At 64.9% G+C, this 22,087-nt stretch overlaps 4 protein-coding genes across 4 annotated transcripts; 2 read left to right on the top strand and 2 right to left on the bottom strand.

Moving 5' to 3' along the window:
* Positions 1 to 42: 42 nt before the first annotated feature.
* Positions 43 to 4,000, bottom strand: CHLRE_17g729200v5 (uncharacterized protein). Its single transcript, XM_001697130.2, has 8 exons — positions 3,709 to 4,000; positions 3,526 to 3,623; positions 3,280 to 3,406; positions 2,753 to 2,839; positions 2,344 to 2,438; positions 1,909 to 2,056; positions 1,609 to 1,665; positions 43 to 976 (listed from the first exon to the last, which is right to left on the bottom strand). Exons 1-8 carry the CDS (start codon positions 3,796 to 3,798, stop codon positions 926 to 928), a joined length of 753 nt encoding a protein of 250 aa, XP_001697182.2. The 5' UTR covers positions 3,799 to 4,000; the 3' UTR covers positions 43 to 925.
* Positions 4,001 to 4,100: 100 nt separating this feature from the next.
* Positions 4,101 to 6,342, top strand: CHLRE_17g729150v5 (uncharacterized protein). The gene is made up of 3 exons (XM_001697233.2): positions 4,101 to 4,294; positions 4,377 to 4,860; positions 5,070 to 6,342. Exons 1-3 carry the CDS (start codon positions 4,189 to 4,191, stop codon positions 5,359 to 5,361), a joined length of 882 nt encoding a protein of 293 aa, XP_001697285.2. The 5' UTR covers positions 4,101 to 4,188; the 3' UTR covers positions 5,362 to 6,342.
* Positions 6,343 to 7,800: 1,458 nt separating this feature from the next.
* Positions 7,801 to 17,006, top strand: CHLRE_17g729101v5 (uncharacterized protein). The gene is made up of 11 exons (XM_043072396.1): positions 7,801 to 8,593; positions 8,899 to 8,972; positions 9,291 to 9,400; positions 10,179 to 10,293; positions 10,921 to 11,013; positions 11,429 to 11,567; positions 11,981 to 12,008; positions 13,276 to 14,810; positions 14,937 to 15,184; positions 15,381 to 15,589; positions 15,943 to 17,006. Exons 2-11 carry the CDS (start codon positions 8,906 to 8,908, stop codon positions 16,033 to 16,035), a joined length of 2,637 nt encoding a protein of 878 aa, XP_042914855.1. The 5' UTR covers positions 7,801 to 8,593; positions 8,899 to 8,905; the 3' UTR covers positions 16,036 to 17,006.
* A 12-nt stretch (positions 17,007 to 17,018) lies between these two features.
* CHLRE_17g729050v5 (uncharacterized protein) lies at positions 17,019 to 22,050 on the bottom strand. The gene is made up of 5 exons (XM_043072395.1): positions 21,870 to 22,050; positions 20,131 to 21,691; positions 19,528 to 19,692; positions 18,404 to 19,127; positions 17,019 to 18,274 (listed from the first exon to the last, which is right to left on the bottom strand). Exons 2-5 carry the CDS (start codon positions 21,642 to 21,644, stop codon positions 17,732 to 17,734), a joined length of 2,946 nt encoding a protein of 981 aa, XP_042914854.1. The 5' UTR covers positions 21,645 to 21,691; positions 21,870 to 22,050; the 3' UTR covers positions 17,019 to 17,731.
* Between the last annotated feature and the right edge of the window lie 37 nt (positions 22,051 to 22,087).

The raw sequence follows: 22,087 nt of genomic DNA, 5'->3' as shown, positions 1-22,087 counted from the left end.
TGGTATGAGAGCGCAGAGGGCTGGATAAGAGATGTCCCAACTTAAGGGGTTCTGTTACATTCCCCGTTTATGATAAAGGGGGGCATGTCGGGGTTAACGGTATGCAGGAGTCAATGTCCAAGTGTCAGGGCAGTCAGGGCCCTTGTCTGCATGATGAAACACCATGGCACCGACACACCACCAGAGGTGGGCATAGGTAATCGAGCATGTCAAGCTCCTTTACCTATCGTGCCAACACGACGCGCACAATTGCCTGCACATCCATCCTCATTTCAGGTCAACAAGTTCACCGTTCGCTTGCACACACACTCACGTCCAGCCGGAACACAGTCGTAACCAATCTTCTAGTATTCACAATGGTACACTCGCTTCTATGGCTTGCTCACGCATCCACACAGAAAAATCTACAAATGGGCATGCCAAAGCGTAAGCCTTCGGCTGGTACCAACACCCCGGGCCAATTCGAGTATCCATACAATCCTTCCATTCTGGGTCTGGGCCTGGACGGACTCCCAGTGACGGACTCGCCTTGCCCATTCGAGCACCCGGCGACACGCACTGGGCGCCAGCTGCAGCGGCTGGCCTTGCGAATCCAAGTCCCGTACTTGAGCATGGTAGCCATCTGGGGCCCTCTTCGCACGCAGCAGTACCCGTGCGCATCCCAGGCGCAACGTATCATACAACAGCCCCAGAGCCCCGCCCTCATCTAGAACGGCAGTACCGTAACTGTAGGCCGGCGGGCACGATGCTGCGCCTCGCTACCGCTAGCCGGTCAAACCACACGCAAGCCCGAACCCTCCATGCTTGCCGCAGTTAAACCCTGGCGCCCAGGCATGATGTGGCCGCATGACCGCGACACCACCGAGATGGCCCGTGCGACCCCGACCGCCCCCCCGGTCCACAGGCCGCCGCCACGACGTGTGCACTACCGCCGCAGCGCAGCGTGCGCCAGGTGGCGCTTGTAGCGCTCCTTCATCTGCGTGCGGCACAACAGAGCACACGTGGGCAAGCCAACTTGAACAAAAGGGTTGGCAACTCGGCACCAACCCGCTTGCGGCTCATCGCCATACACGCTTGCAGCCCAACTTGGTGTCCCCTTTCCACACCTCTCCCGAGGCTTCGTGGCTCTGAGTGCTGTTCCTCAACGTATCCCGGACGGCCTCCCGCGCCTATACAGTTATCGCCCGGCCGGCCGCCCTACAAGACCGTGTGCCGCGTACACACCAAAACCCACTCCCGCCTCCCGCTGTCAGCATCGTGCACGCCTTGCACCCACGGCCAACCCGTCCCCTTCTAAGCGATGCACCATACGTCCAGGAGGTTCGGAGCAGGCTCGTCGTCCCATGCGTCCACCCGCCCACCGCACTATGCACGCGCGCCCACAGCCTAGATTGGCTTATAGGCCTATGCGGCCGACTGGCCCTGCCCTTCTCCTGCCTCCGTTTCCCTCTGCTGTCAGAGTCACCGGTCGCCCCTTTAACACATCCCTCAACACGACAACGTTTTATCCCGCGGTCCTGCTTGGCTACTGTGGCAGTGACCTCCCAGGTCCTCGGCCCTCACCCCACATCGCCGCCCCTCGCCCGACATCACCAGCCCCACACACACCTTGAGTAGGTACTCGTAGCGCTCCGCGTCGAACTGAACGGCCGAGGCCTTCTTTTGCTGCAGGTGTCAATGAAAGAGGTTTAACGTTTGCAGTTGTGAACCAGTCAGCTAGCCAGCGCAGCAGCAGCCGCACACTGTCAGGCACACCATCTCCCCTGCCTTCCCCTCTCTTCAGCTCCGCAACATGAGCACACACCAGCGCGCGCAACCCGCCGCCAGCGCGTGCTCGACCCACACGCGCACGGTCGGCCACAACCCGCCCCTAGTGAGCGCCGCCCGCCAGCCCTGCCCGCCACGCACCTTGTAGTGAGTCTGCCAGAACTCCTTGAAGGGCTGCAGGTCGAACACGCCGCCCTTGGTTGCCATGAAGTAGGTGTAGCCCAGCAGGCTGTAGAAGAGCGAGATGATGTAGGCGATGGGCTCCATCACGTCCCACGACAGCTCCCACCTGCCAGCCGGGCAGCAGGGCAGCAGCCGAGGCGCCAGGGGCCGGGGCCAGGACGGGTGTCAGTGTGGCAAGGGCGCCGGCAGTGGAGCCTTGCGAGGACCCAGCACGCTGTCGCTCTAGTAGCCCCGTTCTCTCCCATTGGGTTCTAGGTGCGCTGGATGTACCCGCGCAGCCAGCAGCACATGCACTGGTGCCGGCTCGCCTGTTTGCGGGACACGCTGCCCCCGCTTTTCCTGCCCTTGCTGCTGTTCCTGCTCCTAGCGGGTTCTTCCCCGCCCCCGCCGTACCAGGTGAGGTAGATGAAGGAGATCAGCTGCACGAACAGGACGACGTAGCCCACCGTGAGCAGGCGCGTGGTCACGTTGTTCGCCTGCTTGTCCACCTGCGCACCAAGAAAACATCCACACACGCCCACACGTACCGGAACACGACACACTCAGCACAGAGCGACCGACCGGGCACGCGAGCGGCCAGGCGCGGGCGTTCCTACGGTCGCAGCCTGGGCCGCCCCCGCACGCCCACACAGCCACTGGCGCCCACGCGCGTCACGCTCGCGCCGTCAGCACGTGCCGTACGCCTTGGCCGCATTCTCCAGCCCCCCTCAGCACAGGGGCCACCTGCACCAGCTCCCGGCTGCGCTCCACGCCTTCCACCACCAACAGTAGTCACCATCATGCATCAATCACGCTGGCGCACCTGTTCGTGAATCTTATCGAGGTCCGTCAGCTCCTCCTCAATCTTAGCCAGCTTCTGGGACGCGTCGTCCTTGCCCCCGGGCAGCACCTGTATGCACCCGTGTGCAAGGATGTCAGACCAGAGGCGTAAGCACGTCCTACCGCTTTCCCATGTGTGTGGACAATGGGTGGTGCGGGCAAACACGCGTGCATGCTGGCGTTTGGAAGAGGTACGGCTGGCGGGCGGCGGCTGGCGGGCGGGGTTATTAGCACAGGAAATGTGCATCTGACGACGCGCCGCAAAAATTAATAGAGTATATGAATGCGGATGTTACAGAGGGGACAGTCCCAGCACCCGAGGACGCCGAGCCATCACCGAGTATATGGAGGTCTGCGCTGGGTGATGGTGTCCAGGTCGCAAAACCGCTGCTGCAGTGCGTGGCGGCGCGGGCACCGAACGGCCCCCGCTTTCGACTTACCCTTTCAGGCAGCAGCACACGTGGCCCCACCCACCCCCGTACCCCTTGCTCAACCGCTTTCCACCCCCACCTGCATCACCACCTCCGCGATTTCCTCAGGTCTGAGGTAAACCACGTCGTGGTGCCGCATTACGACGCCCGCACGGTGCAATGCCAGCGCGACCTCCTCCGCCTCCTTGTCATCGTGTGCCGAGCCGCTGTGAACCGGTAAGTGAGGAATGATTGTACGTGAGCGCGACAGGCGAGTCGGCAACATGATGCGGGGCGCGACGGAGGCCGGTCAAATTGTATTGGGATTGTTAAGCGGGCAGCCCACCTGGCCTTAATCATCTGCAGCAGCTGCGTGTATGGTATATGTAGGTTCATAACCGACTCGTCATCCAGCTCCTGCCGCAACTTGAGCACTTGCACTTGCTGCGAGCAGGCACATGCGCGACTCAATGAGTGGACTCCCCAGTCCAAAGTGTGTGGCCCCCACACATGCATGCGCCACCCGTACCTGCAGAAGACTGTTTGTGCTGTCAAATCTGTCCTTGGCGTCGGCAGTTGCGAGCGGCTGGCTGGCAAAAGTGCGTCCAAGCAGCCCCATGCCTTGCCCTGGCAGGCGCAGTCGCTGGCTCCCTGCACATAGCGCTTGGAGGCTAACAGGGGCAACGCCCACTTGGGTCCCGGCTGCTGCGCCCTGCTGCACCGCGGAAAGCAGTGCTGGAAACAGTCGACTCGACCGTCGCGCTGACATTTTCTCCTGATTAAACCTTCTCTAAAGCAGGTGCATGGACTACGCTCCTTAATTGTCGCACGGCGTGGGTGGGTCAACATTAGGGCGAATGCCGACGCGTGCGCATGGGCACTGGGCACTTCTCGCCAACTTGCTAGTTCCAGTTTCCCCCATCAACCTTATAACCTTGTGAGAGGGCGTATGCCGCGAGCATAGACGTAGACAAACTATAAAAGTCCTTAAGCTGAGGCGTTAAGGACAATGACCGACGCAGATGCTAAAATGGACGGGGCTGACGCCAAGGCTGAGCACAAGGTCTTCGTTGGTGGCATCAGCTATCGCATGGACGAGGCTGGCCTGCGCGACTGTGAGTTTTGTGCCGCCCTAGATGACCTTGGGCCCACAGCGAATCGTGTGTGCTGACTGGCGCTGCTCGGTTGCGTGCGCAGTGTTCGACAAGTACAACCCGGACAACGTTGTGATCCAGCTTGATAAGATCACGCAGAAGCCGCGCGGCTTCGGCTTCGTGACCTTCAAGGACCGGGAGAGCATGCTGGACGCTGTTCGCGACCTGCACAACAAGGACGTTGATGGTCGTCCTATCTCCGTGAAGGAGGCCATTCCACAGGACCAGATCAAGCCCGGGACGCCGGCCTCGGCGCTGGGGCGGAGCAGCGGGTATGCGGCCCGCGACGGCGGCGGTCGCTACGGCGACCGGGCCGGCTATGGCGACCGGTATGGCGGTGGCCGTTATGACTCCCGTGCTGGCGGTGGCGGCTATGACCGCTACGGGGGTGGCGGCGCTTACCCAGACCGCGGGGGCTACGCTGGTGACCGCTATGGTGGCGGCCACGGCGGTTACGGCGGCGACCCCCGCCAATACGACTACGGGCGTGGCGGCTACGACCGCGGCGGCTATGGCGGCGGCTACGGGTGAGTGCATTCTCGTGGACCTGAGGCATCTATACGCGCAGGCCGCGCTCCATGTACTCCCTACTTGCTTGCGCTCCACGTTGTGGTTTGGCAAGAGCACCGGTTTGGCGAGAACACCCACTTCGCTTTTGCGCCGTTGCGCGGTGCTGCCGGCCCCACCCGTCCTGACACTCAATCTCTCTGCCCATCTTTTCACCCAAACCCAACAGGGGCGGCGGCTACGAGCGGGACCCCTACTACCGGGACCCCTACGCCCGCGACCCCTACGCCGCGCCCGCCTACGACAGCCGGTACCCCGCGGGCGGCGGCTATGACAGCCGCTATCCCGCGGGCGGCGGCAGCGCAGCCTATGACAGCCGGTACCCTGACTACCCGCCCGGCGACGACCGGTACGCCCGCGCCGGCGCCGGCGGCCCCGACCGCGGCGGCCGCTACCCCGCCGGCCCCGCGCGCGCGGCGCCGTACGGGCGCCCCGACGACCGCCGCGATGTGCGCAGGTAACCACCGGCGGGTGTGTGTCGGGCCCAAGGAGGAGCGAGCGGCTGCGCGGCACGTGCGGGCGTGTGCGCGGGGGCGCACGCGCACGTGCAGAGCAGCGCCCGTGCGGCGTCAACGAAGCGACGTAAGTGGTGTCACGATGACGCTCGCGCGGTACCGGGTACGCGATGGTTTGTTGAAGATGACAATGGATGGAGTTTGAGCTTGTCAGGAGCAGCGTAGTGCGCAGCGCAGCATGGCAGGCGCCGGGAGGCAGTGGCAGCGAGGGAGCAACAGCGCAGCGGCAGCGCTTGGCAAGGCCATCCATGCGCAGACGCCAGCGCAGTGGTTTGGGGGCAGTGTCAGGGGCGGGTTGCTGACAGGACGGGGCTGAGCGGCGCAGGCAGGCAGGCAAGTGACGTGTTGGTCAGATAAGATATGCAGCTAGCGAGGAGGCTGGCGCCCTTGGTTTTTCGGAGGCCGGAGGAGGCTCAGTACACCAGTGCCAGTTGGCCGACGTGTGTGGGGCAGCGTGTTGCAGCGTCTGAGCATGCGTGCTTGAGCACAGAGCCTAGCCTTGCAGTAATGATGGGCAGTACGTAAGCGCGACAGCGCGGTAATGTGTGCGGCGCCGCCGGCAGCAGAGGTGGACTGTAAACAACGTGGGCAGGACAGCCTCTTTCAATTGATAGCATGGACACAGTGCAGCGATGCACAGCGCTCGGCGCCACCCCGTGGCTTCATCAGGTAAGTACCCCGATCTCGGGCGGGATTGCTGCTTCGCGGTCGGTTGTGTATAGGTGGCTTCGGTGGTGCTCACAGCGGGTCGGAAAGGGCGTTACGCGGCAGCTTTGATGTAACGGTGGTGATAGCGAGGGTGGGGAGCAAAGGCAGGAGTCAAGCGGCGCACGCCAGCGTGTTTCGCATACAAAATGCATGCGCGCGCGCAGGCTTGGCGTTGGACACCCCAGCCTGCTGGGCCCCCTAATGTAATTGAATGCTTGAGAGAATCGTGATCTGGCGACGGGTTTCTGCCCTAACGCATGGCCTGGAATAATCAAACCTGGGGGTGGGGGTGAGGGAGGCGGCACGCAAGGGAAGGGAAGGAAACGGGAAAGGGAATTGTCACTTCCCAGCAAGCGGGCCGTTGCAGCATGTATGGTCGCGGTACGATGGGACAGGTGCGCGTAGTCCCGAGATTGCGCAGTGCAGTCCCAGACCCCAGCACTACACAATCGAATTGCGAAGGCAAGGCATGAGCGCGCACGCTGGTTGAGCTGCTCGAGCAAAGGGTACCGCAACAGTCTCTTGGCTTCAAGCTTGGCTTGCTGACAGGCTGGTAGTTTGCCGACGCGCAGTCCTTATGGTCCGGGCGACCGGCCAGGCGATAGCACCAGGCACACCCACCGCAACACCACACAACACACGTGTGACGCAAAGTCGCAGCGCACCCGCAGGCAGGTGCATGCTTTGAGCCTCTTGTTGACAGCAGATCGCCCTGGCAGTAACAGGAACGTGGCGGACCACCTCGGCGGCTACGCGCGCGAGCAAAAGGTAACATAGGGGGTGTTGGAGTATATCAGTGTACCAGCACAGGCTGCGCAGCACAGCGCGCAAAACGTGTGCATGCGCCTGATGAACCCCGGGGGAAGCTGATATAGCCCCAGCAAGGAAGGGCCTCCCCTGAGCTCCAGCCAAACCCACGCACAGGGCATACCGTATGTGCTGCGCAGTGCAGCGTGAGCCCATGACACTGAGGTCACCGTCCTGGAACGAAGAGATGAAACGTAAACGCAGTGCTGCAGCACTGAGAAGTACATACAACAACACATGATGCAGCGGGGGCGCTGTGCGCGAAGGTGCACATGACTAAGGTTGGCCTGGTCTACACTGGCACGTACACACACCACGGCCGCACCCCACAGTAGGCACGCACCCCCCGGTGCTGGGTTTCCGTGTTTCGCCTTCCTTTCCTTTTTCCTGTTCTGTCCTGGGGTGCCCCTTGGGTTCAGGTGGCTGGAGTGGTGATCCCTGGCGTTCTGCTCACAGTTCTGCTTGCGTGCTCGCGTTGCAGGTTGCGTGCCGGTGTGGTGCTGCGGCACAACGCACCTTAGGGGCCTGCGCTGCACTGAGATGTCCAGGAACGTCGTTTAACGTCCAAGGGCCCGTTGCAACCTGGCGAGCCACCTGGACGACCTTCAACAGCTTGCCGTAACTTCCTGACACCCAACATTCGAGCGGCGTGTCCATGTATGTGATGGCTGCACAGCCCTGCCCAGCTGATGGCGCCGGTTGCCTGCGAATGCCGTCGCCTGCACCTTCCTCGCACCGCACACAGCCAGGGGCTTGTGCGCGTGCGGCGACCCAATGTTGTGCAACGCCCCTTTGTAGCATGGCAAGGTCGCCATAGAGTCTGATTCGAGCATTTCCAAAGATTTCGGCCCAAGGAGGATGCGACCTCGGAGGGAGTGTCATTGGCAGAATCCCAGTCGCGCCGTGCCCGACGCCAAGCATCGCGGCCGTTTTGTGCGAGTGTGAGCTGCCCGACATCGAGGCTAGCCTCAGTTAGCAGTTTGCCTGTGATCTGTGCGAAATCCAAATGTTTGAATCGTAAACGTAGCAATTGTGAGATCCGCTAAGCTCAGCCATACTGCTGCGACGTTTAGTCCCCGAAACGCAACCCTCGCAGCAGCCGATGTCCTGAGCACGCGCATGACCCTGCTTGCGCTGGATCACGTGCAAGTTAACATCATAATATAATAACGAGCATCATCTTCCAAGGAGTAGCATGCACTTGACGACCTGCGCACGGGCCTTCCGTCCATTCTTCTATAATTCTACATATAACATACATGCCTAAATGTTATATGAAGCTATTCTCGGGTCAAGGGAATGCAACTTGCGCTGGCGGGCGCAAGGGTACGACGCCCGATGCACATGCTTTAGCCGGTGTTCTCTTCCGTTGGGCGTACACATAGCCCAGGTTCCGAAGGCCCAAGTAGGGACTAGGTTGGAATAGTGATAGAGCGGCGACCTGGCTTGATCCTCAGTCCGTGCAGCAAATAAAGAGTACATTGCTGGCGGTATCGCGTCGTCTCTTCACCCAACCCAACACGGGTCTATCCACTGGTGCATTATAAACTATCCTCTGGCTGAAAGCCACAGAGGAGCGCGCGGGGCGGCCAGCGGTTTCTTGCTGAGAGCTCTGCGCGCAGCGGGCACGCCCGGGACTAGAGTGTCCACTAGTTTGACGACGGTGAGTGTGATTGTATTAGCGCCTCTGGATTGGGTCAGGCCGGTCCGATGTGGCGAACCCAGAACGTCGCTCGCTCGCGCGCGCGGGCCCGACTGAGAGCTGGTGCCACTGTATTATTCAGCTTCACGTGAAGTATGAATTGATATGGAGCTCGCCGTGGCTCGAGTATGTGAAGCAGCTGCAGACGTTTCTCACAGACTGCTGGGCATGATGTGTTGCCGGAGGCATGTTCACACAAGTTGGGTCAAGATAGCACGATTGTTCTTGTTCGTAGAATCCTGATCTTCATAAACACCTGCATACAGGCAAAAAATGATGGCTGCGTCTGGGCGCAGCCTGGCTCTGGCCGGCCTCGCGCTGGCAACGCTTCTGGCTGCTGGTGAGCAGCGTCCATGTAGCATACAGCGAACTCGACGCACCAATACCACTCCTTGTCAACCGGGCATGACTCAACGTGGCGGGCGCGGCACCTCGCTCGCCGGCATTAGTACTCTTCTTAGGGCATTGTGTTCCCCGGCGCCCTGGTTGCTGCTGCCGCCCCGTCCTTGCGCCATAGCCGCCTTACATGTCCATGCGGTACAGTCACGGCCAATATCATCAAGACGCACTCCCACCAGCGCCACACGCGTGTGTGCGGTTTTGACCCTCGGTTAGCCCGTACCCAGCCTGCGACGTTGGTCACACTCTTTGTTCGTAGGCCTGCCTTACGCCGCGGCGCGTCAGCCCACGGACTTCCCCTGGTGCTCCTGCTCCACGTACGACTGCGACTGCTCGCCCTACAAAATAAGCCTTACTAGTCAGCGCAAGGTAAGGCGCCGCGGCAGAAGTTGCGTGGGATTGCATCAGGTGCCTCAGCACAAGTGGGATGAATGCTAGAGGGAGGAGCCCCGTGTACGTCGAAGCCGCTTGCACAGAACAGTCCTGGCCAGTCTGTCATCGTTATTGGGAGTCGTGCTAGTTCATGAGCGCAGCTGCCCCTGGTATGTGTTGTGGCAGCACACCTGCAGGCTGCAGCACAGTTCGCGAGCCATTCCAGCAGCCGGATCACCGCATGTCAGCAGCCGCCTGCCCTAGTGCCCTTCCCTGCACGTCCTCCGCACACGCAACGACTGGGAAATCAGCAGACGCGGACCCGGCACGCGTCTGCGGGCACGCAGTTAGGCATCACATAGACCTACGCAGCAGCCGCCTGTACGTAGCTGGGGTGGAAGTGTGGCGGTTCCTGATTACTAGTCTGTCAGGACACGGGGTGTCACGTGGCGTGGCGCGACGAAAACCCCGTTCTGCATGCAATCAGGCGCGCGGGGCCGTCAGGGGCCGTTGACCCCTTGTTGCGCGTTGATCGCCCTTACTAATGACCTCAGCGCCTCGCAGCCTGCCATCCACTCCACTCCACCCGCCATCACTCCGCTCCACGCACCATCTCGATCATCACGTGCCGTACCACCACGCCATTCATCGCGCCAGGCCGCGTCGCTCACCCCTCTAACCCCTCTGTCTAATTACAAACACACACGCACGCGCACACACACACACACACACACACACACACACACACACACACACACACACACACGTGCCACAGGTCAACGAGACCATCACGCGCTTCTGCTTCAACGTGGACAGCGACCCATGCGACACCAGCCGCGCCTGCTGCCGCCGCATGATGGCCAACGTGGACAAGCTTTCTTTCAAGATCGGTAAGCCGCTCTTCCTGAAGGTTCTACGCTGCTGCATGCATGCATGCGTGGATCGGCGGGGCGGGCGCGTTGGGCGCGGTGCGGCGCGGCGCTGCTGCGTTGTAGGGGGCTAGGAGAACGCAGCACGCAGGCTGGGGTCATGATTAGGCGTGGCAATAAGAGCATCTGCATAGCGTTTGGATGGCGGTGGGTGATGACTAGGCATGCGCCGGGCAGCCGGGAAGGGGCTAAATGCGCGAGACACAGAAGAGGAGTCAAGCACTGCGTCGAAAGGGTGGCCTCCCTGGACCTCCACCACCCGTCAGGGTGTCAGTCCTGCCCCTAGTCCGTGAGCACGCGGGTCGTGCCACTTGGCCCCTGCCACGTCACTTGGCCACATCAGCTGCCACAGCCACCTGCCCTTGTTTACTCGCCACCCCGTCTATCTAACGCTCCAACTGCTTATCACCGCCATTATAGCTCGTCAAGCCGTGGCCCAATAGCCCCGCATCCCTCAAATAACCCGTTCACCGCCTTCGTCATTGCTGCCCGCTTGGAGTCAAGCCTGCTTGTGCCGCCCCAACGCAATGCTTTCTGTCATCATGTGCCGCCGCTGACTGTGTCCCTTGCTCTCTCTCCGTCCCTCAGCCCCCGAGTGCCAGCGTGTGAACATCCAGCGCATCACCTTCAACGGTGACCGGTGGAACAGCTGGGATACCTACTCGCACGACCTTGGGAACGGTGAGCTGCGATGCGTGTGCCACGAGGAAGCGATCGGCGCTAGGGAGTAAGGAAACGGGGGCCCCCTACGGCGCGTGTGTGCATGAGACTAGGGATGCGGCTGCTGTATGTGGTCCGGAGCCAGCAGGCAGCATCGGCAGGGGCAGAGCGTGAAGGGCAGGACCAGGTAGGGGGGCTCGCGCGACGCTGCTGGGTCGCCTCCAGCGGTGGGGGGGGGCATGGGGACGGGGTCGGACGGGGTCGGAGTAGGGGTGGGGCGGCCGGCTGCACGCAGGGTGGGATGGCGCTTGCGTCGAGAGCCCACCGCACGCCCTGCAGGCCCGCTCCATTTGCCGCCTCATCCGCACGAGAGTGCTGACCTGATTGGCCTTGCGAAATATACATCTCACGACTGAACATATCTCACCTGCAACAGGCGACAAGGGCTACGAGCTGAAGTTCTACGACATTCAGTCCAACAGCTCGGCGTTCCCGGGCACGCGCATTTGCGTCAACACCATTTCGCCGTGCAGCTCTGTGTTCCAGATCTGCGATGGCCCCAACGGCCTGTGCGAGTGAGTGCGGGTGATATGCAAGGGCTTGAGTGGCATTAGGGCGGGATGTAGGGCGAGGGCTGCGGGCTGCGTAGTGTCTGCAACGGGGGTGGGTGAGGGCTTGAAAGGCTGAAGCAGGCTGAGGGCTGAGGGCTACGTATGCCTCGGCGGCCTAACGGTGTAGAGGCATTGCTGACGTGGAACAGATGTGCTTGGGACGCGAAAGGGGCTGCAGTGTTGGCCAGAGAGGGGCAACTCCAAAAGCTTCGTCCCGCTCTCGCTGATGAGCTGCTGAGCTGCTGCGGCCGTGGGCTGTGCGCTGTGGGCGGAAACGCCGTCGGAGGTCTCATGCGCGCTCTGTTCAGTCCCCGGCTGGTACTTGATAGGTGTGGGGTGTGGCCTGACTTTCTCATGCCATTATGTCATGCGCACAGGTACTCGTTCGCTGACACGCCAGCGACCGTGACTTGCCCAACCTGTACGGCGGATTTTGACCCCAACCCACCGCCACCGCCTCCGCCCTCACCGCCGCCACCGAGCCCTGCACCGCCGCGGCCGCCGCCGCCGAGCCCCCCGCCCCCCCGGCCGCCGCCATCGCCGCCGCCGCCGTCGCCGCCTGCCCCCAGCCCTCCGCCCCCTCGCCCTCCGCCGCCCAGCCCCCCTCCTCCTCCCCCTCCCAGCCCGCCTCCGCCCCCTCCTCCTTCGCCTCCTCCTCCCAGCCCGCCTCCTCCCAGCCCCCCTCCGCCCCGTCCCCCTCCTCCCAGCCCTCCGCCTCCTCCTCCCCCCAGCCCTCCTCCTCCGCCCCCTCCTAGCCCGCCCCCTCCCCGTCCGCCTCCTCCCAGCCCTCCCCCTCCTAGCCCTCCTCCGCCGCCCCCTCCTAGCCCGCCCCCTCCCCGTCCCCCGCCTCCCAGCCCTCCCCCTCCTAGCCCTCCTCCGCCGCCCCCTCCTAGCCCGCCCCCTCCTCGTCCCCCTCCTCCCAGCCCTCCTCCACCATCCTCCTCCCAGCCCTCCTCCTCCGCCCCCTCCTAGCCCACCCCCTCCCCGGCCCCCTCCCCCCAGCCCTCCTCCTCCCAGCCCTCCTCCTCCGCCCCCTCCTAGCCCACCCCCTCCCCGGCCTCCACCCCCCAGCCCTCCTCCTCCCAGCCCTCCTCCCCCCAGCCCTCCGGGTTCTCCTCCTCCTCGCCCTCCTCCACCGCCTCCCCCGCCCTCTCCTCCTCCGCCCTCGCCCCCTCCTCCGTCGCCTCCTCCTCCCTCGCCCCCTCCTCCGTCGCCTCCTCCGCCCTCGCCTCCACCCCCCAGCCCTCCGCCGCCGCCCCCACCTAGCCCCCCACCCCCTCGCCCTCCCCCGCCCAGCCCTCCTCCTCCCAGCCCGCCCCCTCCCAGCCCTCCCCCGCCCAGTCCTCCCCCGCCCAGCCCACCTCCCTCCAAGTCCCCGTCCCCTCCTCCCTCTCCTCCTCCTCCCAGCCCGCCCCCGCCCTCACCCCCTCCTCCCTCACCCCCTCCTCCCTCACCCCCTCCTCCCTCACCCCCTCCTCCCTCGCCCCCTCCTCCCTCGCCCCCTCCTCCCTCGCCCCCTCCTCCCTCGCCCCCTCCTCCCTCGCCCCCACCTCCTCGTCCGCCGCCGCCTGGCGTCACCCCTAATTGCGGTCGGACTTGCATTTCGCTGCGCATCGCGGCGCCCCTTCCCAACCACCCGCTGTTGTCCTTCAGCACCGCGACCTGCCTGCAGACGCAGAAGTCACTTCTGGATGACATCGACGCATACTCATTCGACAACAATATCCAGTACGCCGACAACGGCGATCTCTTCTTTGAATCCTCGACCTGCTCGTCGACAGAGATTGCAATTTGCGGTACCTTCGCGACGGCCGCCGATAGCTGGCTGCTTCAGACCTGGCTGTTTGACAACTCGAAGACTTACATTCGCTCGCTGCTGTGCGGCCGCTCGGTGACGGACCAGGACGAGTGCACCGACAAGTGCACAACCGCCTACCAGGCCTATACTGTTGAAATGGTCGTGGAGACTGGCGAGGGCGGCAGCGAGAGCTGCCTGAGCTACAGCGATGAGAACAACTGCGAGAAGCCCCGGGTCAGATCGTCCCCGCCGCCCCGCGTGCGCCCGCCGTCGCCGCGGCCGCCGTCTCCCAAGCCGTCGCCGTCGCCATCGCCGAGCCCCAGCCCGAGCCCCAGCCCGAGCCCCAGCCCGAGCCCCAGCCCGAGCCCCAGCCCCAGCCCCAGCCCCAGCCCCAGCCCCAGCCCCAGCCCCAGCCCCAGCCCCAGCCCCAGCCCCAGCCCCAGCCCCAGCCCCAGCCCCAGCCCCAGCCCCAGCCCCAGCCCCAGCCCCAGCCCCAGCCCCAGCCCCAGCCCCAGCCCCAGCCCCAGCCCCAGCCCCAGCCCCAGCCCCAGCCCCAGCCCCAGCCCCAGCCCCAGCCCCAGCCCCTCGCCTTCACCCTCTCCCTCTTCATCTCCTACACCTACGCCGACTACCTCACCGTCGCCGCCGCCGCCCAGCCCGCCCCCTCCGCACCCGGCCCCGCCGAGCCCCCCGCCTCCGGCACCCCCGCCTCCCTCGCCGCCGCCTCCCAACCCGCCCCCGCCCAGCCCCCCTCCTCCTGGCCCGCCTCCTCCTAAGCAGCCGCCTCCCCCTCCTCCCTCGCCTGCTCCCCCTAGCCCGCCGCCGCCCGGCCCGCCTCCTCCGTCTCCCCCTCCCCCTCAGCCCCCTCCGCCCAGCCCGCCTCCTCCCAGCCCCACGCCGCCATCCCCGAAGGCGGCCGCGTCGCCTCCGTCGCCCCTGCCCCCCTCCCCTCCTCCTCCTTCTCCCCCTCCCCCTCAGCCTCCTCCGCCCAGCCCTCCTCCTCCCAACAGCCCCCCGCCCAACCCGCCGCCGCCCCCCAGCCCGCTGCCACCCTCGCCTCCCAATCCGCCCGGCGTTACCACCTCGCCCGCTCCTCCTCATCCCCCGCCTGTTCCTCCTTCGCCGCCGCCGCCCTCTCCTCCTCCTCCCTCTCCTCCTCCCCCGCACCCGCCGCCGCCGAGCCCCCCGCCGCCCTCGCCCAACCCGGCGTCTCCGCCGCCGCCACCTAGTCCGCTCCCGCCCTCGCCTCCCCCGCCGTCGCCGCCTCCCCCCTCGCCCCCTCCTCCTTCACCTCCTCCTCCCAACCCGCCTCCTCCCAGTCCTCCCCCTCCCCTCAGCCCGCCGCCGCCGCCGAGCCCGCTGCCGCCGTCGCCGCCTCCTCCCCTGCCGCCGCCGCCGTCGCCGCCTCCGCCCAACCCACCCCCGCCCTCGCCCCCACCTCCTCGCCCTCCCCCGCCCAGCCCGCCCCCGCCCAACCCGCCCCCGCCCTCGCCTCCCCCCAAGTCACCTCCCCCTCCCTCACCGCCTCCCCCCAGCCCGCCGCCTCCCTCGCCCCGTCCCCCCAGCCCGCCGCCTCCCCCCCAGGATGTGCCCGGCGGCCCGCGTTGCGTGTCTAAGAATGACAACACGCCTTTCGGCTGGTCGGCGCTGACAATCGCCAACACGACTGACATTTACGGCAGCGCCGCGATTCAGATTTGCCTGACGGTCGAGGAGAAAGGCTGCAAGAACGACAAGGCCGCGTGCTGCGACATGGACTTCAACAAGATTTCTATTCCCATTGGTAAGCATTGCTTTGGCTTTCTAAGCTTGCGCCCAAGCTCACGGCCCAGTCTCCTAGCTCTGTGTGCTACCGTATGCGGCGCCTTCCATGTACCGTACCGCTGTGTACCCGCGCTTTCTGCTGTCATACACGGTCGATTCTAACAGCTGTGCTTTTTACCCACCTGCGTCCTGTGGATGCCGTCGTTTCCGCGCAGTCGATTCGTGCCAGCCGAAGATCCGCGAGATGCGCGTCAACGGCGTCAAGCATGAGTACAGTTGGTTGCAACGCGATGGCAATCAGAACATCGCGCTCCGCAACATGCGGGCCTACCTGCCCAACCCCATCGGCGCGCAGATCTGCATCGTCGTGCTTCCTGGCCAGTGCGCGGCGCCGGCGGGCCTGTGCAAAGACGGCACGTGCAAGGTGCGCACGGCTCGCAAGGCCAAGCAAGGAGCGGGGCTGCGGGCGTGTAACAGGAGGATTGTTACCTAGGTTGACAAGGGAGCAAATCTCCCGTTACAGGGCGAGGGCGGAAATACGGTATACGCGTGTGGCTGGGGCCGGCGGGTGCGTGGTGTATGGCGTTGCACGGCGGTGCATGGGTGCATGATGGGTGCATGCCGCTGCCACCGGCCCTTGGACAAAGGGTGTTGAGCGGGTGCAAGGGAGCCTTCACCATGTGTGTCTCTCCTCGAGAGCCGGCCGTCTCGTCCTCCGCAGCCATGGACTCAGCACCCGCCCGTGCTTCCTGCCCGCTGCCACGAACTCCCGAACAGGTCACTATCTGGAACAGCAACAACAAGTGCTGCCCCTCCACGAAGCTGGGCCTGGCGAGCAGGGGCGGCAAGAAGAAGGCTTACTTCTTCTAAACACTCAAAGTGACTTCACTCTTGTTGATTCTCTTGGAACTGCGGTGCCCGTCTTCTTTCTTCAAGAAGTTGTCTCAATGAGCAGCAGCAGCTGTGAGAAGCTGCAAGCGCTGTACGGCGACCCGGTACGGCAGTAACTTGACACAATGCATGGCCGCGACTATAAAAATTCCCAAGGACCTGGTTGGGGAGCGTGTGCGCGTGCACGTGCGTGCATGTGTGTTTCCGAAGGCGCACTGCAGCGGCTGAATAATCTTGAAGCCGCTTGCGCCTAGGCTTGCGCTGCCGGCAAGCTGCAAGCGCCACCAGCAGGGCACAAGCGCTTGCCTTCCATCCGGCAGTGTGGCCCGGGAACACGCGCGCATCTGGGGACTCGTTGTGGAGCGGTGGCCCAGCCGTTGTTGGACGCAGCGGGCGAGCGTCAGCCACGTGCCCGTTGCGTGCGCTAATCGTGCGCATTTTGGCCATGTTTCTTAATACTGGCTGGTCGAAATAGTGTATTTCTCAATGGTGTGTTTATTCCTGGGGTTCTCGCTTGGTGCCACGCCGCAAGGCGAAAGCTTATTAGGTAGGTGGGTAGGTGATTACAATCTTAGCGACAAGAATCAGGGACGAAACTGATGCATATGGCGTGTGAAGGGCTACTGTGCTAGCGGGCAGGAAGTGCGATGCTGGCGCTGAATCTGTCTGCGCCGCAGCTTGGGGAAGTAGACTGATGGGCGGTGCCGCAGACACTGACGTGATAAGAGGCTTCATACTCGAAGGCTGGTGCCCTGAGAGGCACGTACTCTTGCTCTTGCTAGACTGGTGTATGGGCTGGATGAAGCCCACATTAGCAAAAACGATTCGGCGGGCAGTGCAGGCAGGCAGAGGTGCTACTCGCGTCCGTGTAGCAGCATAGAGCAGGCACCTGGGGTTTCATTCGTCACGCTTCCGCGCCGCACCGCACGGGGCCAAGAAATACATAGGATAGATGCAGGCACGGGATTTCGGAAGGTGTAACATGCAACATCTGAGGTTGCGGGAGATCCAACTTGCTGTGTACTGTCCGGCCAGGTCCATCCGGCAGCTGTCCAGCAACATGCGCCGGGCAAAAGCATCACCCGACCATGCTATCCACTATTTCATTTAATGAACAGCGCTCGCCGTGGCATGAAATAACAGGGCTGTGAACCAAATACACCCAGCCTTTGTCCTTGTGTCCCACACGACATTCTTGTGGCAGGGTAGTGTCGCAAGGAAGGGCCCAACACCTTCGCATCCGCATCCATACGCCGCCGCATGCATGAGACGAGGCCCTGACCTGGGAGGCCACAAGCGTGGGCACGCGCTGCACCCCTCCCTGCTTCAACAGCCCAATCCGCAGCTCTGCAGTAAGCCGTCCCTCACACACTCCTGCACGCCGCACGCGAGCATGCAGCGAGTGAAGTTGCATAGGGCGATCCTTCAGCATACTGTTGAGACCCGTCGCAGCAAAATGCTGCAGCAAAGCATGCAAATGAATGGACCCAAGGCGCTGTCGCATGTGCCAGCCTCGCCACCCCTCACCCTACCGCCCGACCGGACCCCCCTGAACAGCTAAATGCTAGGCTAGTAGGCTGCCTAGGTTACTTAGCACGAACCCATCACACATGCACTTCACTGGAGTTCCTGTTAGGCTGCACACATACACACGTATCGACCGCCACTTCACTGACTACGCTTCCACTGCCTCTGCCTCTCCCTCGCCAAACTCCTCATCATGCTCTTCCTCGTGCACCGCTCCATGCGCCTCTACCTCTCCCGCTGCCTCCTCCTCCCCCTCGTCACCGTCGCCCTCCGCTCCCTCCTCCTCCAACGCCGCATCCCCCCACGCCTGCGGCCCCTGCCCCTGCCCGGGGCCCCCAGCCTCCTCCGAAGCAGCCACGCCCGCCATTCCTACACCACCCTCAGGCACTTCGCCCTCGCCCAGCAAAAAGTCGTCATCGACATCCACCACGCCAGCCGCCGCCTCTGCCGCCGCCGCCGCCGCCAGCTGCAGCCGCAGCAACTCCTTGGGATCCATGGGCGAGTCAGGCATGCCCGGAGGGAACCACAGCTCCGGCTGCTGCGTCTGCGTTTGCTGCTGCTGCTGCTGCTGTGAGCCCTCTGCAGGCGGCACAGCCGCGCCGCTGCCATCGTCCGTGGCGCCTGCGGCGGGCTGTGCGAGCGGCGGCGCTGTTGCCTGGAGGTAGCCGTTGCGCACGATGAAGCGAATGGCCTGCGGCGCAACAGAAAGCAGGCCAGCAACTCAAGTTAGCCGGCGTCATGTCATAAATTCACACGAAAACCCCAGCACATGCACGACTGCCCCACCGCACCCGCCATCTCCGCCACCGCCTCCACCCACCTGCAGCAGCCAGCTGCGCTCCTGCCGGAGCTCCCGCTGCAGCAGCTTCTCCAGCAGGCTGGGCGGGCGCGGCCGAGGCACAAAGTGCTGGTGCTGGTGGTGGGGGTGGGGGTGCTGCTGCTGCCCCCCATGCGGGCCGTACTGGGCACCGTAGCCACCGCCACCGCGGCCACCGCGGCCGCCACGGCCCGCCATGTGATAGCCATCGCCGTCACCGTACCGCCCGCCGAAGCGCCCGCCGCCGGGGCCCCAGCGGCCCCCACCGGGGCCCCAGCGCCCACCAAAGCGGCCGCCACCGCCGCCGCCGCGGCCGCCAGGGCCGCCGCCAGCACCCGCAGCCCCCTCCCCGGCCCCGTGCGGCGCCGCGGCGTCCGTGCCATTGCCGGCCGCGCTGCCCTCCGCGGCGGCGGCGCCCTCGCCGCCCTCCACAGCGGCGCCCTCACCGCCCTCGCCGCCGCCTTCACCGCCCTCGCCGTTGCCGTGCCAGCCCTGTCCGCCATAGCGCCCGCCGAAGCGCCCGCCGCCGGGGCCCCAGCGCCCGCCAAATCGCCCGCCTCGGCCGCCGTCGAAACCGAACCGACCACGGCGCCCGCCACGCATGAAACGCCCGCCGCCGCGTCCGCCGTAACCGCCGTAACCGCCGCGGCCGCCGTAGCCCCCGCCGCCGTAGCCTCCGCCACCGCCGTCGTCGCCGCCGTCAAGCATGTCTGTGGTCCCGGCTGCTCTGCAGCACGTTGGAAGAAGAAAGTAGGCAAGGATTGCGGGGATAGCGCAGGGGGAGGAGTGAGATACTGGGGCACTGAAGCCATCCGCACATTCTCCGGCAGCGCCGCAGCCGCCCGGGCCCCCGGCACCCTCCCCAGGCACCCCCGCCCTTGTCCCGGCCGCGACTGCCGCGCCGCCATACTCCTACTGCCAGCACCCCCTCCCACCAGCATCACCCCCAACCCCGCCATAATCCCCTCCACCATCATCAGCACCCCCACCACCGCCTTCACATCATATTTCCCCCCCCCCCACCCCCATCCCCCATAACACCACCACCACCACCACCACCACCACCACCATCACCACCACCACCACCACCACCACCACCACCACCTCCAGCCCCATCGCCCGCGCACCTGTCCAGCCCCATGGCCCGCTGCTTCTCCAGGATCTCCCGCAGCTTGCGCCGCCGCTCCTCCTTGGGGTCCAGCCCGCCCGCCTCGGAGCGCGCCTCCGCCTCCGCCTCGCGCCGCGCCACGTTGTTGGAGGTGGGGTAGCAGCGCTTGCGGTCGGCGATCCACCTGGGGGGTAGCCATCCATGGGATGGTGTGTATCAAATATGAAGTGAAATGCCGGGGGGAAGGGGGCGGGGATAGCCGTTCATGATTTATTCAGAAGAAGCGAAGTTGTAGGCGGGCGGTTGCGTGGTTGCGTGGTTAGGGACGAGGAGTGGAAGACCAGGTACCGCAGCCAACACAAGGGCGGATGAGGGCACACGCAGGAGCAGAGGGAGAGCGCATGGGTGCATGCAGATGGAGGTTGCGGAGGGAGAACGGAATGGAGCCGACGTTGCTCCGGCGGCATCCCCACCGCACTCCCAGCCTGCCGCACCCGTCACGTCCTTCACCGCCAGCTCCCCTGCCCGTCGCGTTCCACGCCCACCCAGTCATCCCTCACACCCCCGCCCCCCCTGCCCCCGCCCCCGCTCAACCCCAGCCCCCCCCACAGCCCGCACCCACTTGGCCACCTCCTGCCGCTCCTCCTCGTTCTGCGGCTGCCGCACCACCACCGGCCCCGCCGCCGCCACCACCTCCTCCAACGGCTTGGAAAGGAACTCGCGCTTGGCCGCCTTCTTGCTGAGCGGCTGCTGCTGCTGCTGGTTGGGGTTGGCGGCTCCCTCCGGACCGTTGTCGTACTGTGCGCCGCCATTGCCGTAGCCGCCGCCGCCCGCCATCTCATCAGCACCGCGCTTGCGGCCGGCAAAGCCGCCGCGGCCGCCAGCAAAGTCGCGGCCGCGCCCGCGGCCTCCGCCGCCGAAACCGCGGCCTCGGCCGCCGCCGTCCCGGCCGCCGCCGCCGCCGTTTGACCAGTTACCGCCTCCGCCGCCGCCGCCGCGGCCTCCGCCTCCGCCGCCTCCACCAGCGGCGGCGCCGCCTCCGCCCCCAATGTAGCCGTTCGGGCTCATGATGCGGGAGATGCTTCCGCCACCTCCGCCACCTCCTCCGCCTCCTCCGCCTCCCCCGCCTCCGCCTCCGCCGCCGGCAGCAGGACCGCCTCCGCCGCCGGCCCTGTGCTGCGGTGCCGCGTGGCGCTCCGTTACTGGGACCACAGGGCCCATCTGCTGCGGCTGCGGCTGCACCGCCTGCGGCGGCGCCGCCCCGTAGCCCACAGCAGCAGGCGGAGGCAGCATGCCGCCGCCCTGTGGCGCGTACCCCTGCGGAGGCAGCTGTTGCGGTTGCTGCGGCGGTTGCTGCGGCGGCAGCAGCTGGCCGTAGGCGGCTGGGTGCTGAGACGGCATGTAGGGCCGGGGCGGCGGCGCGGTGCAGGTGAGCGGTTGGTGGTGCGGCTGCCCTGGCGGCCCGCCGTGCGGCGTCATGATGCGCAGTTGCAGTTGGTGGTTGCCGCCGTGCGGCGGCGGCTGTTGCTGCGGCGGTTGCTGGTGGTTGTAAACGGTACTGGTGGGGGGTGGCAACCGTCCGCTCGGAGTCATGATGGCAGAGACCATGCCCCCTGCGGCTCCGCCTCCGCCCCCTTGCGGCTGCTGCTGCTGTTGTTGTTGTTGCTGCTGCTGCTGACCCCAGTTCCCCCGGCCGCGGCCTCCTCCTCCTCCGCCTCCTCCCCGCCCGCTGAAGCCACCGCCACCTCCGCCACGACCAGAAGGGCTAAACGGCTGCTGCTGTTGCTGCGGCTGCTGGGGCGGTGGCTGCTGCTGCTGCTGCTGTTGGTACTGGTGCTGCTGCATTTGGGGCTGCTGCTGCTGTTGCTGCTGCTGTTGTTGCTGGTGCGGCGGTGGTGCGCCGTATCCGGTTCGTACCGGTGCGCCGTAGCCTGTACCAGCCTGGTAGGCTGGCTGGTAGGGCGCGGCGAACTGCTGAGCTGGCTGCTGTTGGACATACTGGGGCTGCTGCTGCATGTATAGCTGCTGCGGTGCACCATAGCCCGTTGGCTGCTGCTGCTGTTGTGCAAAGACATGCGGTGGAGGGGGCCCCGTAGAGAAGGCCACCGGCTGCTGCTGCGGCCACTGCGGCTGCATGTTCACGTGCGCGGCCTACTATGCCGCCTGCAAACTATGTACCTTTCCTGTGAGGGGGAGGGCGTAAAAAGTTTAGAACGCTGACGAAAGTCAGGCTGCGCGTCGAGCCGCGAGGGGATGATTTCGACAGCGCCCGGGAAACTGGCTTGCCGACACCTCCCAGCTGTAAAAGCTGTGGCATAACACATACTTCAAGCCCAGTACTCTGTCGTGCGATGGCCTCACCGTCAGTGCCGCCGTGTCGCTTTCGGAGGAGACGGCCAGCTGTGCAGCAAGCGCGACCAGCTCTTATTCATAAGCTCCAAAGCGTCTTGCACGCCAGATTTGACACGTTTGTGTGTAGTAGCTCTGCAGGACGTCCGGTTTAGTCGTCGACCAGGCGGCGCTCCCTTACAATATACAGGTTTTGAGTAGCATAGTAGAGTTGTTGCTAGCTATTAATT

This window comes from Chlamydomonas reinhardtii, chromosome 17, assembly GCF_000002595.2.
Source record: "Chlamydomonas reinhardtii strain CC-503 cw92 mt+ chromosome 17, whole genome shotgun sequence".
NCBI classification, from domain to species: Eukaryota; Viridiplantae; Chlorophyta; class Chlorophyceae; order Chlamydomonadales; family Chlamydomonadaceae; genus Chlamydomonas; species Chlamydomonas reinhardtii.
The sequence above is the reverse complement of the archived record's forward strand: the minus strand, read 5'-3'. Positions and strand labels throughout refer to the sequence as shown.

Coding starts and splice junctions, on each gene's coding strand:
- CHLRE_17g729050v5 (XM_043072395.1), bottom strand. CDS start 21,644: ATGCAGCCGCAGTGGCCGCAGCAGCAGCCGGTGGCCTTCTCTACGGGG. Junction 19,693..20,130: donor GAGCGGCAGGAGGTGGCCAA/GTGGGTGCGGGC, acceptor GCTACCCCCCAG/GTGGATCGCCGACCGCAAGC. Junction 18,275..18,403: donor AGCGCAGCTGGCTGCTGCAG/GTGGGTGGAGGC, acceptor GTTGCGCCGCAG/GCCATTCGCTTCATCGTGCG.
- CHLRE_17g729200v5 (XM_001697130.2), bottom strand. CDS start 3,798: ATGGGGCTGCTTGGACGCACTTTTGCCAGCCAGCCGCTCGCAACTGCC. Junction 2,840..3,279: donor TCGCGGAGGTGGTGATGCAG/GTGGGGGTGGAA, acceptor GGGTGCATACAG/GTGCTGCCCGGGGGCAAGGA. Junction 1,666..1,908: donor TCTGGCAGACTCACTACAAG/GTGCGTGGCGGG, acceptor TGACACCTGCAG/CAAAAGAAGGCCTCGGCCGT.
- CHLRE_17g729150v5 (XM_001697233.2), top strand. CDS start 4,189: ATGACCGACGCAGATGCTAAAATGGACGGGGCTGACGCCAAGGCTGAG. Junction 4,295..4,376: donor CGAGGCTGGCCTGCGCGACT/GTGAGTTTTGTG, acceptor TTGCGTGCGCAG/TGTTCGACAAGTACAACCCG. Junction 4,861..5,069: donor GGCTATGGCGGCGGCTACGG/GTGAGTGCATTC, acceptor CAAACCCAACAG/GGGCGGCGGCTACGAGCGGG.
- CHLRE_17g729101v5 (XM_043072396.1), top strand. CDS start 8,906: ATGATGGCTGCGTCTGGGCGCAGCCTGGCTCTGGCCGGCCTCGCGCTG. Junction 11,014..11,428: donor CTCGCACGACCTTGGGAACG/GTGAGCTGCGAT, acceptor CACCTGCAACAG/GCGACAAGGGCTACGAGCTG. Junction 12,009..13,275: donor TCGCTGACACGCCAGCGACC/GTGACTTGCCCA, acceptor ACCTGCCTGCAG/ACGCAGAAGTCACTTCTGGA.